This window comes from Lepidochelys kempii, chromosome 2 (assembly GCF_965140285.1).
Source record: "Lepidochelys kempii isolate rLepKem1 chromosome 2, rLepKem1.hap1, whole genome shotgun sequence".
Taxonomy (NCBI): domain Eukaryota; kingdom Metazoa; phylum Chordata; order Testudines; family Cheloniidae; genus Lepidochelys; species Lepidochelys kempii.
The window spans coordinates 9,443,785-9,461,869 of record NC_136381.1 but is presented as its reverse complement, the minus strand read 5'-3'; the positions used below and the strand labels follow the sequence as shown (position 1 = coordinate 9,461,869).

Here is an 18,085-nt window from a genome sequence, read left to right as displayed (position 1 = left end):
ACCAGCAGGACAGTGGGGTGGGAGGAGGTATTGTTTCATATTCTCCGTGTATATATAAAGTCTGCTGCAGTTTCCACGGTATGCATCCGATGAAGTGAGCTGTAGCTCACGAAAGCTCATGCTCAAATAAATTGGTTAGTCTCTAAGGTGCCACAAGTACTCCTTTTCTTTTTGCGAATACAGACTAACACGGCTGTTACTCTGAAACTGATATGAATCTATACCCCCTTGCAGAGAGGATCTTATAACTTCCAGGTTTTCAACCATTTCCTTCTTATTATTCTTCCACTATATACAAAAGTTTCACACATTCAACCACTTGTGGCTTCCTCTAACTTTTTTCAAGAAGTTGTACTGCTGAACTAGGCTTTTTTTTAAAATCCAGAATTAAAATCCCATTAGAACAGTGCTTCATAATTCTGATGAACTGTTTATTCCAAAGGTTGCTTGTTTGCTCTTAACCCTGAATTGATAGTGTATAGCATATTCTTGAAAGCTGTGAGCCATCCAGGTCATATCTATATGGGGATTTTTACTGTGATTAAACTATGTATACATGACTCTATTTAAAAGTTGCAAAGTTTGTCTGACCCATGTGAATGGGCCTATCGTGAATGTATTTAATACTGCACCTTTAATTTCCAAGAGACTGCTGCCTGCAGTGTCAGGTGTTATTTTGTGTAATGGAGGAATGCAGCTCCTTCCAGAGGAAACAAACACTGCTCTTCGCTGAGGCTTCAGTTTTGTCCTTTCTTGCTGATTTCTTTAAACTAAAATAAATTATTCAGGATGAAAGCACAGGGTTATTCTGTGTGTATTGAAAAGAGAGGCTAAACTTCACTGGAAACTCTCAGCTGGAAAAACCTTTAAATAGTTTCCTAATAAAGTAAAACCTTCATATAAAAGCAGGTTCAACAACACACTAGAAAATACATTGTAGAGAATGATCCAGGATTGTGTTTGTGTCTGTTTATTAATTTTTTGCATTTTGTCTAAATGCTAAATTGTGAGCTCTCTGGAATATAGGGTCTCTCCTTGTGGTCTTTATACAATATCTAATATAATTCCTGATCAGGTGCTACCCTAATGGAAATAAATAAGTTTAAAGGGGATGGACTAGATGATCTAATATAAAGGGATGAAGTGTAATAACTTAGAATTAATAAAATCTTGTAAAGGAAAGCATGCAGATCCTATTCCCACAGAGATTCCTACTGTCTGTGTTTTATAATCATGGTGGGGTGGGGGAAGACAACTCCGAACCTGAAAACAACCTTACTGTTCAGAGTTAGGACCTGACCCTGCACCCCTTACTCTTATTAACAGTCACGCTGTCTTCAGTAGGACAACTTGTGTACATAAGGGCTGCAGGTTCAGTTCTTTGGATCCTTCCTCTGCTGTGTTATTGTGTGTGTGGACTTTGTCAGTGAATCATTACTTTCTGGGAACAGCAGTGCCATGCATTCAGTAACTGGCTCTGCTTCTTGCAACTCGTAAAGTTACTTGGAATTATCCTGTGGCTTATACTAATGGGATGGCTCGCCTAGCTATGGCCTCCCTTAAGAAAGTGTGGAAAAACTGTGGCAGCTTGAAATGTACCAAGGTGCAATTGGTGAAAACTCCAGTTTTCTCCATAGTGATTTATGGATGCGAATCATGGGGAAGTTAATGGTGCTGAGAAGAAGAAACTTGACGCTTTTGAAATGTGGGGTTGGGGAAGACTCTTGCGTATCTCCTGGATGGGAAAAAATGATGAAAGCTTGTGTTAAAAATATTATTGGTGAGATGAAGACTCTGATTTGGAAATCAACAGACGCAAACTTACGTACTTTGGTAACATTAGGCGTAGAGATGGAAATAACCTTGGGAAAGTTATTACGGAAGGAGTGGTGGAAGGTTATTGTAATAGGGGATGACCAGCAAGGATATGGCTGGCTGGTGTGCTGCAGATTACTAGAAGGTCAGCTGCTGAATAGTCAAATTTAGCAGTGGATCATGAAGGCATCAGGAAATCCTGTAATAATGTCACTGCTATCCAGACATGAACAAATGGATTTGCTTATACTAGTAAAGAATACTGTGACATTATACACCCACAGGTACATGCCAAGTAGCATGGAGGGACTCTCCAAACAGAAGCTGAATCATTATGCAATCCGAATAAAACAATAGGATAATATTTTTTTCAAATTATTCAAAAGTACAGGAGCATTCTAAGGATAAAGAGGCCATTTCCCAAGTTGTAAGCCACTTTAGCCACTTAAATCTTTATAGCCACTTTAAACTTCACTTAGAAGCCAGAAGACAGTCACTGTGTCAGGAATAGTCAATAGGCAGACTGCGGGCCAAATCCAGACTGTCAGACACTTTTGAATGGACCCTGAAATCTTTTTATTTACTTATTATTATCATCATCATTATTGTTGTTGTTTTTTAATTATTTTCTCTGGAGTCTAGACCTTGACAAAAAATAACTGTTCTTCCCCTGCGTGTAGATTCTGGAGCATTTGGTGTCACATTCCCACTGAGAAACACAGCTTTATGTACCAACTTTAGTTCCAAATGGATTTAAGATGTAGCCTGAATAACTTTGCACCTGTCTAAAGTTTAGATGAAGAAGGTTTGATGGTAGGAGGGTCTACACAGCAGAGAAAAGGTTGTGATATCCTCGCCAGATTTCAACCAATAAAAAACTTCCCAATCGCAGCCGCTGCCTAATCATTTAGCAGCAGCACTGGATGTAACCATACCTACTGACTGGAAATATAGACCTCAAACGTCAGCCACGCACCCTCGGTTAAAAAGACACATATAATCCTCACCATATCTACCTGTTACATTCCCTAATCTGCTGACATTACCTCAGGGTTAGTTGGATTGGGCACCAGCCAAGTTGTCCTTATCCAGGTCCAGATCTCTGCAAGACATTAGGTAAGACATTCAAATACCAAATGAAATGGAAACATAGAGCTGGCTGCTATCACTGTGTTGAAGACACTTCAGTTCAGCTCATTAACTCTTCCACTAGCTCCCATACATGCACTGACCAGAAGGGGTCTATGAAAACAACATGTGAGCACTCTTGTAAAAGAAGAATAGTTGCCCAGAACCAAACACTTGGGTCTTTTCCGTCCCCTGCTGCAGGAACTGACCCCCATATTTTTTAGGGGTGTGTGTATGTGGAGGAAAGAAATGGGAGGAGAGAAGTGCACATGGGTCTGGCACATGCTAAGGCATCTGGGGTTGGTGGTAACAGTGCTGCTGCTACTCTGGTGGGTTGCTGGCCCGGCACCGAGGCTGTCAAGAAGGGAGTCTTTGCTGCATGGCCAGCCTGGTGCTTTCAAGAGGGGCACACTTCATCCAGGTTAGTTAGCTTGGTGCTGAGGAGGGTGCTTCCCGCCAGGTTGGCTGGCCTGGCCTGGCCCAGAGTTTGTTGAAGGGGCATGGTCTACTCGAGTCAGCTGGCCTGGGGCAGTGTCTGTGAAAAGGGGGGTGCTCTCCAAAGTTGGCTGGTCTGGCACAGGGTCTCTGGATGGGCACAAACACCCCTAGGTCAACCAGCCCATCCTAGAGTTTGTGGAAGGGTGTGCGCTACCCTGGGTCAGGTAGCATGGTACAGTGTCTGCTGGAGGGCAGCGCTCCCTGTGTTGGTCTGCCTGGTGCAGCATCTGTAGGAAGGGGACACGCTCCTGCTGGGTTGGCCAGGGATGGTGTCTGTGAGTAGCGAGTGTGCTCCCACTGGGTCAGGCTGCCAAATATTTCCTGATGAAGACTCAAGGGCTGATAAATGTACATGGGTGCAGGGTGGAATGAGTTAGCTGCACAGGAGAGGTGTTGCGTGGGGGGAACAAGTTAGCTGGAGGAGAGGTGTGTGTGTGTGTGGCGGGGGGGTTTGAACCAGCTAGGGCGAGGAAAGGGGAAGGTTATGTGTGCTGGGAATGAGCCAGTGGGTAGAGGTGTGTGGGGATCAGCCAGCTGAGGAGAGGGGCATGTGGTTGGAGGAAGGGGGAAATGAGCCAGCTAGGATGATGGGTGTGGGGGGGTACGGGCAAGTTGAGAAGGAAGGGGTCAGTTGGGGGGGAGGGAAGGGGCATGTGTGTGGGGAATGAGTGGAGGGAGGGGTGTGTGTATATGAGTGAGGAATGAGCCAACTGGAAGGGAGGAGAGGGGCATGCATGTGGGGAATATGAGCCGAGGGGAGGGGAGGTGTGTGTGTGTGGGGGGGGAATGGGCCAGCTTGGAGGAGAAAAGGGGAGGGATGTGTGGGGGGAACAAGCCAGCAGGAGGAGGGATGTGTATGGGGGAATGAGCCAATTAGAGGGGAGGGGCATGCATATGGGAAATATGGGGGGGGGAATGAGACAGCTGGGGGACAAAAGGGGAGGGCTGTGAGAGGGAATAAGCCAGCAGGAAGAAGGGAGTGTGCCTGGGAACAAACCAGCCGAAGGGAAAGGAAAGGAAAGGGTGGTGTGGTGTGGTGTGTCTGTGGAGAAGAGCCAGCAGGGGTGTGTTAGGGTGAGACAGTGGGGGAGTGACATGTACGTGGGGAACAAGCCAGCTAAGAGGGGGATGAGCCAGCTGGAGGCAGGGCTATGGGGGGACGACAAGCCAGCAGCAGAGAGGGGTGTGCATGTGGGGGAATGAACCAGATGGGGGGGCAGTTGTGTGTGTGGGAAACAAGCTAGCTGAGGGAAGGGGGGGGGGATGAGCCAGCTGAGGGGAGGGATAGGTCAAGGGGGATAAGCCAGCCCAGGGGAGGGAACTGGTGTGTGTGGGAGGGAGGGGGAATGAGCCAGCTGAGGGGAGGGAAGTGGAGGGGGGGATGAGCCAGCTGAGGGGAAGGGATGTGTGTATGGGGGAGGGGGGAACGAGCCAGCCAGGAGGAGGGATAGGTGGAGGGGATGAGCCAGCTGCGGGGGCGGGGTAGGTGTGTATGAGTTTGGGCTGGAGCCAGTCAGCTACAGGGAGGTTTGTAATTGTAAGTGTGTGTGTGTGGGGTGACTGAGTCCGTGGGGGAGAGGGGTGAGCTGGGGGGGGGAAGGATGTATGTGGGGGAGGATGAGCGAACTGGGGGGGGATGTGTGGATGTGGGGGGCTATGAGATAGTTGAGAGGAGGGAAGTGTCTCCGTTTGTGAATGAACCAGCTGGGGGGAGGGATGTGGGGGTGAGCCAGCAGGGGGGGAGGGTGTGTGGGGGTGAGCCAGCAGGAGGCAGGGAGGGAGGATGTGTGTGGGAGGATGAGCGAGCTGGGGGGCGGGGGGAAGGGGGTGTGTGGGGGGGAACAAGACAGCTGCGGGGGGTGGTGGTGGAGGGGAGATGAGCCAGCTGAGGGGGAGGTGTGTAGGAGTTTGGGAGGGAACCAGCAGAGGGGTGGGTGTGGGTGTGTGCAGAGAGGGGATGGTGGTGAAGGATATGTGGTAGGGTTGCCAACACTGACTGAAACTATTCCCAGAGATTTTCTCCCCCAACATGAGGTAATGTCATTTTCTTAAGATATCCCGGATGGCTTTCAACCCTAATATTGGGGGGGGGGGAGAGGAGCGAGCTGGGGGGGAGGTGTGTGTGTGTGTGTGTGTGTGAGCAGGGGAACGAGACAGCTGGCGCCAGGGGACGGGCGTGTGTGTAACTGGGTTACTGGTCCCTTTCGGCCCTCCTTGAATCCCCAGTCACGACCCCCCCGCCGTTTGGGGAGGGGGCAGCAGCGGAGCGCCCCTCCCCTCCCGCTCTGTGCGCGCAAGAGTGGCGGGAAGGGCGGTCTGGCTGCCGCGCCTGAGGAAGGAAGGAGCCCCGCGGCCTCAGCCTGTGCAGGCGGCTCCGATTGGCTACGCGTCCCGCGGGGGCGCGCGGGCCATGGGGCAGACAGCCAATCAGGGGCTGACTGCGCCGTGGAGCGCCCCCCCCCCTCCTCCCGCCCCCAGGAGCGCGGTCAGGGAGCAGGTGCCCGACCCCGCCCGGGGGAGGAGGGGAGTCTGAGGGCGGCTGCCGTGCCGGCGCCATGGAGGAGGTGCTGCCCTCAGGCTTGCTGGAGATCTGCGTGCTGGCGGGAGCCCCCAGGGAGAGGGTGGAGGACGCGTACCAGGTAACTCCCGGCCTGGCTTGCCCGCCGGCCCCGCAGAGCGGGCTGGGCTGGGCTGGGCTGGGGAACCCTCTCGCCCTGCGCGCCGCCCCAGCCTCGCAGCCGGGCTGCCCCTGTGGGCAATGGGTTAGACAGCGCCGGCTGGCCGGACAGACCGGCGTGTCTCGTCTAGCGGTGCGAACCGGCTTCCTTGGCCACGCAGCGGACGAGAGAAGTCACCGGGCCGCCTGCTTTGCTGACTTCCTCTCCTGCCTCGGTTGAGACCGTGTGACCCCAGAGTGAACCTCCCAAAGCGTCAGCACCATTAATCATGCGTTAGTAAGGGAGAAATCCGACTCTCTTCTCTTGGCAGCTAACGGGGTTTGAGCTATAGGCTGTCCTTGCGAAATACAAGGTTTTACTAGCGTGATGGGTCGGAGAGATGTAGGCAGGGTGCTCTGCCCGAGTTTGGCTGTTACTGACTCGTTGAGGTTGCACTGGTCTGCTTTGGTGCAATGGAGTAACTTCAGCACGCTGCTTCAGAAAGGCTTTGTCCATCAGCGCCCCATCACAACTTGATGGGAGCCTACAAAGTGAGGTGGGGAATCCAGACATGCCCCTGTCAGTGTTTGCGATGTAGAATCATAGGACTGGAAGGGACCTTGAGAGGTCCTCTCGTCTAGTTCCCCTGCACTCAAGGCAGGACTAAGTATTAGCTAAACCAGGGGTGGGCAAACTTTTTGGCCCGAGGGCCACATCTGGGAATAGAAATTGTATGGCAGGCCATGAATACTCACAAAATTGGGGTTGGGGTTTGGGAGAGGGTTTGGGCTCTGGTTGGGGGTGTGGGATCCAGGGTGGGGCCAGAAATGAGGAGTTCGGGGGCTCTGGGCTGGGGCCAAGGGGTTCAGAGGGCAGGAGGGGGTCAGGGCTGGAGCAGGTGGTTGGGGTGCAGGAAAGGGTGCTAGAGTACTAGCCCAGATTGGAAGACCCTGGGTTCAATTATTTAAACCTCCCCAGACTTTCCTATATGACCTTGGCAAGTTACTTGGTTGATCTGTGCCTCAGTTTTCCCCATTTGTAAAATGGAGTTTGGGAAGTATTGTGTAATATTTGTTGAGGATAAATACACAAAATTTGAGAGATGCTTAGATACTGTGGTAAAAGGAGTCATGTAAGTGTGACTGATGGCAATATCTTGGACAAACTGATTTGAGTTTAATATGTTTGGGGTCCAGTGTATTAAAATGCAGTTGCTTATCTGTTGTTGTGAGATTATATGTAATTCCTGTAGGACGATGGGGTATGTTAATGTAATTCCTCTGGTTATCAGCCCTTTGAAGACACCCCCTGTAGAGGTTTGCATATACTCCTTCAAACTGGATTCTCCAGGGACCATCAGACAAAGAAAAAGATTTTTGAATTTTAAACAGGCTAAGGGCTTTCTGTTCTGATCCAGCAAATGGACAGAACCTCCAGTCCATGGAGGGCCCCAGTCCTTGGGGGAGAGTTGGAAGGACTGACACTGACCAGAACACTTATCATCTCTGGTAAGCTTATTAGCATACATGGAGGGTTTTTAAATTGTTTTTAATATATTTTTTCTGTAGTGCTTTTTACCTTAAGAATAAAATATGTTTGCTTAGGAAGAACTGTGTGGTAGCTAATAACTAAGGGCAGTTACACTGTGTCTGAGAGGAGAAGCAAGTAGGTCTATTTATGTAGACTAACTTTTTTGCTGAGGATAACACACTGAAGAGAGGGAACTGTTCAGGCTGGAGATACCTGTGTCTCTCTCCCTTCTGACCAGGGTCTCCACCCAAGAAAGGCAACAGGTCAGAGCTGGAAGCCTGAGAATGGGTACCAATGCTGACCCAGTAAGGGAAAACATAGATGCAGTTGCCCTGAACTGTCCTGGTAAGTACTTAAGATAGAAGACATTTGTAGAGCAGTCAGTTACCCTGCGGCTGATACAGGAGCATCTGACTCCAGAGGGCGCTAGATTCAGGTTTCTTCAGTAGTGTGGTTATGGCAACATGAAGCTGGGGTTTGTTGCATGGATTAGATAAAACTTCTAGGATGTTATCACAAGTTACTCTATTTATTATATTTTTGAAAAACCCTTGATGGTCTGCCAGAGGGCATCAAATGTCATTGTTGATAGGAGTAGTCACTTTCAAATGGTGGCGCTCACGTTTGGTTGTTAAAGATCTAAGCCTGTTTCTTCTAATGACAAAACATGATCAAAAGGGAAGAGAGAAAAGAATAGCAAAAGATAGGGGAATGTAGTGTCTCTCTCTGATGCTTACAGTTCTGTTGCTGGAAGACAATGTGGCATAACCCGGTTCTTCATTCTTGAGTTGTCACGGAGTCCCTGGGCGATGCTCTGGAACTGCTCCCCATGAAGCCAGTCAGGACTCTGGGGAGTCTCCTCTCTCTGAGCAGCCTGTCTTCAGGACACACAGCTCACACAGCTTCCACCTTCCTGGGTCTGATCTCAGAGCATTCAGCCTCCTCTGCCCCTCCGTGCACTTCCCCCAGCGAGTCCGCTCAGGCAGGGCTCCTGGGGAAGCCAGAGGGTCTTGCACCCCAACTCCGCAGTCAGACGTGACTCTCAGCCAGCCAGTAAAACAGAGGTTTATTAGATGACAGGAACATGGTCTAAAACAGAGCTTGCAGGTGCAGAGAACAGAACCCCTCAGCTGGGTCCACTTTGGGGGGCAGTGAGCCAGACAACCACGTCTGCCCTTCACTCCATGTCCCAGCCAGCCCCAAACTGAAACTCCCTCCAGCCCCTCCTCCCCTGGGCTTTGTTCCTTTCCCAGGCCAGGAGGTCACCTGATTCCTTTGTTCTCCAACACTTTAGCTCTCACCTTGCAGGGGGGAAGGGCCCAGGCCATCAGTGGCCAGGAAACAGGGTGTCGGCCATTCTCTGTGTCCAGACCCCTGCACACACACCTGCCCTCTAGGGCTCTGCAATGATCATACACCCTTACCCCACCACCTAGATACTTAAGAACTGCATAGGGGAAACTGAGGCACCCCCACAGTATTCAGAGGAAACATTAAGAACAGTCCCACTTCGTCACAGGAGCCTAGTTTTACTCCACTGGCCCTGAAAAATATTGTATTAGATTGTTCTTATTTTCCTTTTGCTTGTCTGTGACTAGAATACCTTTCACTTCAGATCAGGCTGCTAGTTATCACTTTTAGCTTGTGAAAAGGAATGCAGCAAAGTAGTTCAAAGATAGATTTCCCTCGGCTGGCTAAACTGACTCTCTCTAGACAGAAAGAGAAAGATAGATCGAAAAAGGTGGAAGAGGAAATGGACACACTCAGGAGTGAGTAATAGGAAATGTAGCTTCATGTCTTAGAGTTATGCAGGGTACAGCTGTGTAGATGGTATTGTTAACTGATTCCTTTTCCCCATCTGGTCAGGTCAGATCATCTTCTCTAGTTTTAAATATGAATTATTTTGGGGATGTTCTATAGCTTGTGTTATGCAGGAGGTCAGACTAGATAGATGATCACAATGATTCTGTCTGACTTTTGTGGTTGGCTAAAAGAGCCCGAACTGTGGGATGGCAAATCCTGATGTCCTGGCATGTTGTGGTGTTGGTGACCACGATGGTTACTCCTTTGTGTTGCATGTAAGCAAGTTGCCAAGTACTCCTCAGAAAAACAGTACGTAAAAGGTGACAATGTTGTCTGATCAAAACTGATCAATCAAAACAACTGTCTAATGATCTTTTGCTAGGCAGGCGTTTAGTAGTGTATGTGTTTTACATTAACAAAAAAAGTCTACTAGAAGCAAGGGGAAGTTAAGGATTTCATAAGCGCAATCCTAGAGATATGATCGTGGAAGTCAAAATGATTGAAGTGTTCCTGGTCTATGTAACCCCTCAAAAGCTGGTTTGGAAAATCCCTTTTGTTTCATAGACATTGTTTACATCATTTCTTCAACTTTATTCTGTGCTTTCTTTCAATAGCAATTTCATGCCACATATTTGTGGGTTCAAATGACCTCTTTGCTGCTACTCACTCACTTTGAATGATATAAGATTTTAGCCAGCAGTAGAGTTCAGTACAAGAGCTTGAAGATTGTAGTAGGGGCCTTTCATTGCATTTTTGTAGATTTGACATGAAGAGCTTTTTTTATGGTTGTAATGGTAAGTGGATGAACCAGTTTTCCTTAGGGCTGATCTACACTACTGTACATAGTTTTACCATATCTGAACACGGTTGTGAAGAATCCATTTATTTCATAGAGTGTATTGACTGTGACTTTGCACAGTCTAGGATAAATTGCATCCAGCATTATATCAGCTAATTGTGATTAAACCTATAGGCCTTTAACTAATTTGAGTCTTCAAATGATATTAAAACATGGACAAATTTGTAATATTGATTCTTGAGACTTGCCAAATGAATCCATGGACTGCATGGGAGGCTGTTAGAACGCTGGTGCTCATCAGTGATGCTGCTGAGAAATAAAGGACCAGCCCAGTTAAAAACTCAGCTATGACTTTAATTTCTTCCTCTTCAAGACAGGGGGGGAACCCATTTAAAAAAAAAAAAGAACTCTGAAGAATTAGGAGAAGCACAGTATTTGCAATAACATGAGAAAGTAAGTCCTGTTACTTGACTTTTTTAAGGATATGACTCTTGACTTTTATATCTGTTTTTTGCTCCCCCCCCATGATGACACTGCATCAGTCCTTAAAACTGTGTACAGTTAAACTACAGTAAAACTACTCTAATAATGATTATTAATTATTAGCAATGGTGTCTGGCAACTGAAATGAGGTAAAATGAAAACAATAAGGGAGAAATTCTGGTCCCTGTCACAGTATTATCATCATACAAATTCTGTGGCCAGGCCCCCTGGTTTCTGCAGCACAGTGTTTTGGCAGATTGGAAATTCTGGGTGAGCTCCATGTAAATGTTTAAGAATGGAAGGTTTTACTGAACTAAATACAAAATTACATAATTTATTTTCTGTTCTCTGTTTATTAGTGAGGGGCTGGCTGTGGCTCCATAGTTAAAGCTGAGTTGAGTCTTTCGTACTTAAAGCAGGGATTTAATCTCTGTTGTTTTAGCTATTAGTCTTCCCTCTCCTCTCCGTGTATCTAAATTGTCAGCAATTCTTGCCACTTCTCCCTGTTTGTTTAAAAAACAAACCTTTCCTTTGTCTCAATTTCTACATATATTGATCTTCTCCTGCCTTGCTTTCTGGCTGCCTGCCTGCATCATTCTCCTGTCCATACAAAGTGAAATGCTAAATTAATATCTCCCTTACTTGTTGATTAGGCTTCTTCATCCCTTACCATTTACCCACCATATAAAGTTTAAATTGCCTGTCTCCCTCAAAACTCCACTCTGCACCAATTTCAGCCTCTGCACATCTGCCTTTTCGCCCTTTTCATTTCTTTGTCTCACTCCTATCTTCTTGCCTTCTCTGTGCTGTCTTCTCTGCATGGAAGGACTTCTCTGTCCCAGTTGGCATGTTCTAATCCTCTTCAACTCCTCTTCTCCCCCCCCCCCGAGGCACTTCTTCCATGGCCTCCACAAATACTCTCCATGAAACATTCTTTATTCTAATGTTAGATGAGAAGAGAATGAGATCCGGAAAACAAAACAAATATATCTAAGATTACACTCTCCTCTGGATCCTCCAGTGCATCTTATCCTGTCTTCTCATTTTCTTCCCCTGGAATGGTAAGATTTTTGGAGCAGGGTCTGTCTTTATGTCTGTCCCCTGTACATGACCTAGCACATTACTGGGGGGGGGGGGGGGTTGTCATCTTTTCCATCACTGATTTCTAGGATATTATTGGATAACAGTGGAAGAGCATGATAAATATATAGAAGGTGAAAGTTGACATTCCCTCCCAATCACTGAACTGCATGGTTAAACTATATGACTTTGGCTAGAAAACAACGTCAGCTGACTTTGATCCTGACAGTAAGGTCACTGTGTCAGAACTGACCATGCAGTAACGAGAGGTTGGATTTAATGCTGCTGCTGAAGACAGTTACATAAATGAACTCCCACCCCCACAAGATGTCACAGCCCTCAGTACAAGTGAATTATTAGTTGACTGATAAGTGAATTTGGTAATTCTCTTGTAGAGGGTTTAATATAAATTAAGATTGCTGCCACCAAAGTAACTTCTTTTTTTTTCTTATATAACAGTTTCAGGGCTAAGGGATAATTCCTTGTTTTCCCTCTAAAACGCTTAGTAGCATGTTTTGATAGTGATCAAATTAGAAATGTCTTGTTTCTCGATTACTTCATTAGACATTAGAAAACTGCCAATTAAGAGAAAAATGAAGCTTCAGACTCTTACCATGTCAGTAATACATCAGTCACCACCCCAATTTATTACATTAATATATTTTTAAGTTAATTGCCATCCTCTGGATCTCCCAGTGGATATGTATCTAGCCTTTGTTTTAGATTGTAAAGTGCTTGTGGCAGAGACCATATCTTTAATTGTTTTGTAGAAGCGTGATTTTTTTCACCCTTAATTTCTTTGACAAATACTACTGCAGTACACTTAGCAGAAGATACAGAAAAATTAGAAGGAATATATAATTTCAAAGATATTTTTTGTATGTACACTCCAGTCTGGAGGAACTTGCTGGTTTGACCCAACCATTACACAGAGTTCATAGAGCAGCAGGGTTGGAAGGGACCTCAGGAGGTCATCTAGTCCAACCCCCTGCTCAAAGAGTTAAGTCATTTAAAACTTTTTCTTAATTCCAAAACTTTTGATATAAAAAGGCCTGTTTTTAAATGAAGCAATGATTTATTGTTAAGCTGTTCAGAATAGTGGAAAAATGTACAGGAGAGAAAGGGCAGCATTGTGTCTTCGGGAATATTTTTCGTATACATACTATATTATGTTTGAAGTTGAAAGTAAATAGCCATAGGTCTGATTCATCCTTCCCTTAGCCTTGAAGCAAAAATTTGAAGATTGAGACACACATATTCAGTCACAGTGAGGTCTAGCTTCCCAGTTTCCACATACCCTTAGGACGCACAAAATTTTCTCTTGCAATTTTGAGGCTGTAGAATTAATCTGTTCCTGCAGCCAAAGAGTTAGAGATGGAACTATTCAGATCTGGCCCCACCACTCAGTCACGAGCATGTAAGGGAGCACCCCCTTGCACATCTTCTGGAATCTTCCAGGGTAAGTTGTTACAAAAAGAGAGAGCAAGAGTTTGCAGAGCTACAGGTTTTTTTTTTAACCAAGCTACTTACCAGAAAGCATTGCAATTTGCCGCATAATCTTATAGGGGCTGGCCACGTACCTATATAAGTCAGAGGGAAAACTCTTAGTAAGGTCCGTAGGTACAGTATTACACCCTTAGTGCTTAAAATGCCTCTTACCATGTGCGTGTGATAGTGTTGGTAGCATGTAGTTTTTAACCGTGGTATAAAATTAAGTGGTAATGTTAAAGTGTGGGCTCTCTTGAAAACTAGTATAAAAGAAATGTAATTTTTATGAAACCAAGGATACACTTGAGGGGATGTGGACATATTTTCCTTTCTGTTCTTGTTTATCTCTGAGAAAACTTAGAGACTAACCAATTTAGTCTCTAAGGTGCCACAAGTACTCCTTTTCTTTTTGCGAATACAGACTAACACGGCTGTTACTCTGAAATCTGAGAAAACTGTAAGACAAATAGAATTATTTGGGTCTACTCTTAACACATGAAAGGAGGAAAAAGTATCTTTTTGGTATGTGCTGATGTTAGTTTTGGAAGCGTTGCTTGCCAAAGAGAAATCATTGATATAGTAAGGCTTGAATCATGAATAGGTTAAGATAAGGGACCTAATGCTGTGACTGTTGAAGACAAATGGAGTCTTTCCATTGACTTCAATGGGCTTAGGATGAGGTTGTGGAAGGGAAAATGAAGAAACTGGAAAGAAGAAAATAATATTCTTGTCACATTTACAATCACTAGGGCAGAATGGAAAATATGGCTAAATACATTAAAAAGAACAATAAATGTCTATTTATTTTGTTTTTAGCTTCTTCAGAAAGAAGAGAAAAACTTTCCTCCACTTGATCCAGAAGTTCTGTCAGTTTTTGTGCCTCCGTTTATCAGCAAAGAGGAGATTCAAGCGACAAATATAAATAGTAGTAACTTCAATAAAACAAAACGACGTTCTTTCCGAAAAAAGAAAGAGAGACCTAAGCTTGAAAATTTGAAAAATCCAAATGGGGAACAGAAAGCATCTGATACTGAGGATATTAGTGTTCCAAAAGATATTGATCTTATTGGCTTGCCACAACTATGCTTTCCAGGTGTGATGTGATTTTTCATTTAACTGTTAGTTAAGAGATGTTTATAAACACTTTATCTATTTGGTGGCCTATAATAATACCTCTTCCCTTATTGCTGCTGTTTATGGATATTGACAGGTTAACTTTTTTTATTTGTATTATCATAGTACCACGAAACCCCACTCATGGAGTAGGACTCCATTGTGCCAGGGCCTGTACAAGTACAGAACAGAGAGACGCTCCCTGCCCAAGAGAGCTTATAATCAAATTTTTCTACTTTCCTATATATTATGGTATTTTTAAGGCTGTCATCTCGTCTCTCCTCTTCTCTGCCTTTAGGTTGGAGAAAATACCCTTTTAAATATGAATGAATACCCTTTCCCACTCCAATACTATATATATTAGGATGTCCCTAAAATAGAGACCATTTCCCAAAAGGCTCTTTTAAAAAAAAAAAAAAAAAAAAAAAAAAAAAACATAGGCAGAAGTCCATCAGCTCGACTTTGTGATATGTTTTTGGCATGTCACAAATACAAAATGAGCCGTGTAGTGTTTTCACTTGTCCAGTGAAATTTGTGTATGGCTTAAGATGTTGTATAACAATTTCAGATCAAGTGAATTATGTATGTAGGTGTGCTATAATCTCTTTAAAATGAAGCATTACAGTGGAAGTAAAGTAACAAGTCTCATAATACTTGCTGTAACTATAGCAATGCAAGCTGCGTGATTAAAAAAAACTATTTTTCAGTAATGTGTTTTGAAAAGTACTTGTCTTATTTGCAGGAGGACTTTACATAACTTCTGAATCAAAAGAGGATCACATTCATTTTCTGGTCTTCACAGATGTCTGTGGTAACAGAACCTATGGTGTTGTTGCACAGTATTACCAACCTATTCAAGTATGTTTTTTAATTTACACTTTTAATAAAACTTAAATATTAGGTAATACATTTTAATAATATGTACTTAATTGGATGCCTCACATAAGTTATTGGATATTTGTATATTTTGATACCAATCTGGAACAACTCTTTAAGAGTAGTACTCTGCACTTAATGCAATATTGTGCCCATATACTCAAGCGCAGTTCCCATAGAATTCAGTGGAAATGGTGCTGGAGTATCTGAGAGCAAAATTTGGCCTTAAGAATATTTTTAGGTACATTAATGTTTGTGAGTAATATACTCAGTGTTTTTGGTAGATGTTCATAGTGCAAATAACTTGCTTTTAGCAGGTGGATCTAATCTTTACAAACTGAGATTTTTTTAAAGGAGTCTAAGGGAGTTAGATGCCCAAATCTCAATGGGAGTTGGGTGTCTAACTTGCTTCGGTTCCCTCAAAAATACCAACCATAATTTCATGAGTAACATCACAATATTAATATGTAGCTTTCTTATAGGATGGTTATATCTCTTCAAATGGGCAAGCCCACAGGGAATCTGTGCGGACTACTAAAGCTTTTGGCTGGTTCGTACCATTTGCTATTTGTGTCATATCCAGATATCCATATTTTAATGCCCTTAAGGACTGTCTTTCTTGGTAAGTATTACTGTTCTATCATTTATGCTTCTGCTGCAAATACATTTACAGTCAGTCCTTTATGTATGAATTGTCAAAATTTGACAATGTAGTGGGAATGTTTGAGTGACAATAAAACTGGAGTTTGTTAAAAGTGATTATGGCATGAGGCAGGGAAAAAACAAAATTAAAACAAAAGCCCCCTGGACAGTAACAAAATAGAAATGCAGTTTCAAAGAAATTCCAATGTTCTTTGCAATTTTTATTTGGCTATGCAAAATTAATATCTGCAGGGGACTGATTTCTAATACAGATTTATCTAGATTCTCCCTGAAAGATCTCAAACTCTACAGGTCTCTCTATTTGGGGGAAATTTTAAAACACTTCACTGTGAACAGAATAAGTTTCACAAAGAGGATAAGTAAACTTGTCTGTAATTGGTGAGGCACACTGTGGAATAAGGTGACCTAGCCACTCCATGTGAAGGAATACATGATTACTTGGATTCTGATAGTCCAGAGGCAAATTAGGAGGATTTATGGGATTCATGGGTGACTTTAATTTCCTGATATCTGCTGGGAGAGCAATACAGTGGTGCATAGACAATCCAGGAAGTTTTTGGAAAGCGTAGGGGACAATTTCCTGGTGCAAGTGCTAGAGGAGCCAACTAGGGGGGGCGCTTTTCTTGACCTGCTGCTTACAAACCGGGTAGAATTAGTGGGGGAAGCAAAAGTGGATGGGAATCTGGGAGGCAGTGACCATGAGTTGGTTGAGTTCAGGATCCTGACGCAGGGAAGAAATGTAAGCAGCAGGATACGGACCCTGGACTTCAGGAAAGCAGACTTCGACTCCCTCAGGGAACGGATGGCCAGGATCCCCTGGGGGACTAACTTGAAGGGGAAAGGAGTCCAGGAGAGCTGGCTGTATTTCAAGGAATCCCTGTTGAGGTTACAGGGACAAACCATCCCGATGAGTCGAAAGAATAGTAAATATGGCAGGTGACCAGCTTGGCTTAATGGTGAAATCCTAGCGGATCTTAAACATAAAAAAGAAGCTTACAAGAAGTGGAAGTTTGGACATATGACTAGGGAAGAGTATAAAAATATTGCTCGGGCATGTAGGAATCATATCAGGAGGGCCAAATCGCACCTGGAGCTGCAGCTAGCAAGAGATGTCAAGAGTAACAAGAAGGGTTTCTTCAGGTATGTTGGCAACAAGAAGAAAGCCAAGGAAAGTGTGGGCCCCTTACTGAATGAGGGAGGCAACCTAGTGACAGAGGATGTGGAAAAAGCTAATGTACTCAATGCTTTTTTTGCCTCTGTTTTCACTAACAAGGTCAGCTCCCAGACTGCTGCGCTGGGCATCACAAAATGGGGAAGAGATGGCCAGCCCTCTGTGGAGATAGAGGTGGTTAGGGACTATTTAGAAAAGCTGGACTTGCACAAGTCCATGGGGCCGGACGAGTTGCATCCGAGAGTGCTGAAGGAATTGGCGGCTGTGATTGCAGAGCCATTGGCCATTATCTTTGAAAACTCGTGGCGAACCGGGGAAGTCCCGGATGACTGGAAAAAGGCTAATGTAGTGCCAATCTTTAAAAAAGGGAAGAAGGAGGATCCTGGGAACTACAGGCCAGTCAGCCTCACCTCAGTCCCTGGAAAAATCATGGAGCAGGTCCTCAAAGAATCAATCCTGAAGCACTTGCATGAGAGGAAAGTGATCAGGAACAGCCAGCATGGATTCACCAAGGGAAGGTCATGCCTGACTAATCTAATCGCCTTTTATGATGAGATTACTGGTTCTGTGGATGAAGGGAAAGCAGTGGATGTATTGTTTCTTGACTTTAGCAAAGCTTTTGAGACGGTCTCCCACAGTATTCTTGTCAGCAAGTTAAGGAAGTATGGGCTGGATGAATGCACTATAAGGTGGGTAGAAAGCTGGCTAGATTGTCGGGCTCAACGGGTAGTGATCAATGGCTCCATGTCTAGCTGGCAGCCGGTATCAAGTGGAGTGCCCCAAGGGTCGGTCCTGGGGCCGGTTTTGTTCAATATCTTCATAAATGATCTGGAGGATGGTGTGGATTGCACTCTCAGCAAATTTGCGGATGATACTAAACTGGGAGGAGTGGTAGATACGCTGGAGGGCAGGGATAGGATACAGAAGGACCTAGACAAATTGGAGGATTGGGCCAAAAGAAATCTGATGAGGTTCAACAAG

The 18,085-nt window shown here is 44.8% G+C and overlaps 1 protein-coding gene across 4 annotated transcripts in view; it reads left to right on the top strand.

Annotated features, from left to right (window-relative positions):
* Nucleotides 1-5,912: 5,912 nt before the first annotated feature.
* Nucleotides 5,913-18,085, top strand: part of DENND3 (DENN domain containing 3) — a 70,368-nt gene continuing 58,195 nt past the window's right edge. The window contains exons 1-5 of one of the 4 annotated variants that reach the window (XM_073330018.1): nt 5,992-6,080; nt 11,664-11,774; nt 14,098-14,374; nt 15,137-15,252; nt 15,753-15,892. In XM_073330018.1, coding sequence (XP_073186119.1) covers nt 11,772-11,774; nt 14,098-14,374; nt 15,137-15,252; nt 15,753-15,892 — 536 coding nt within the window. In that variant the 5' untranslated portion in view covers nt 5,992-6,080; nt 11,664-11,771. Of the gene's footprint in view, nt 6,081-11,663; nt 11,775-14,097; nt 14,375-15,136; nt 15,253-15,752; nt 15,893-18,085 lie in introns of those variants that run through there. The other 3 variants (XM_073330019.2, XM_073330017.2, XM_073330020.1) reach the window with 3 other exon arrangements.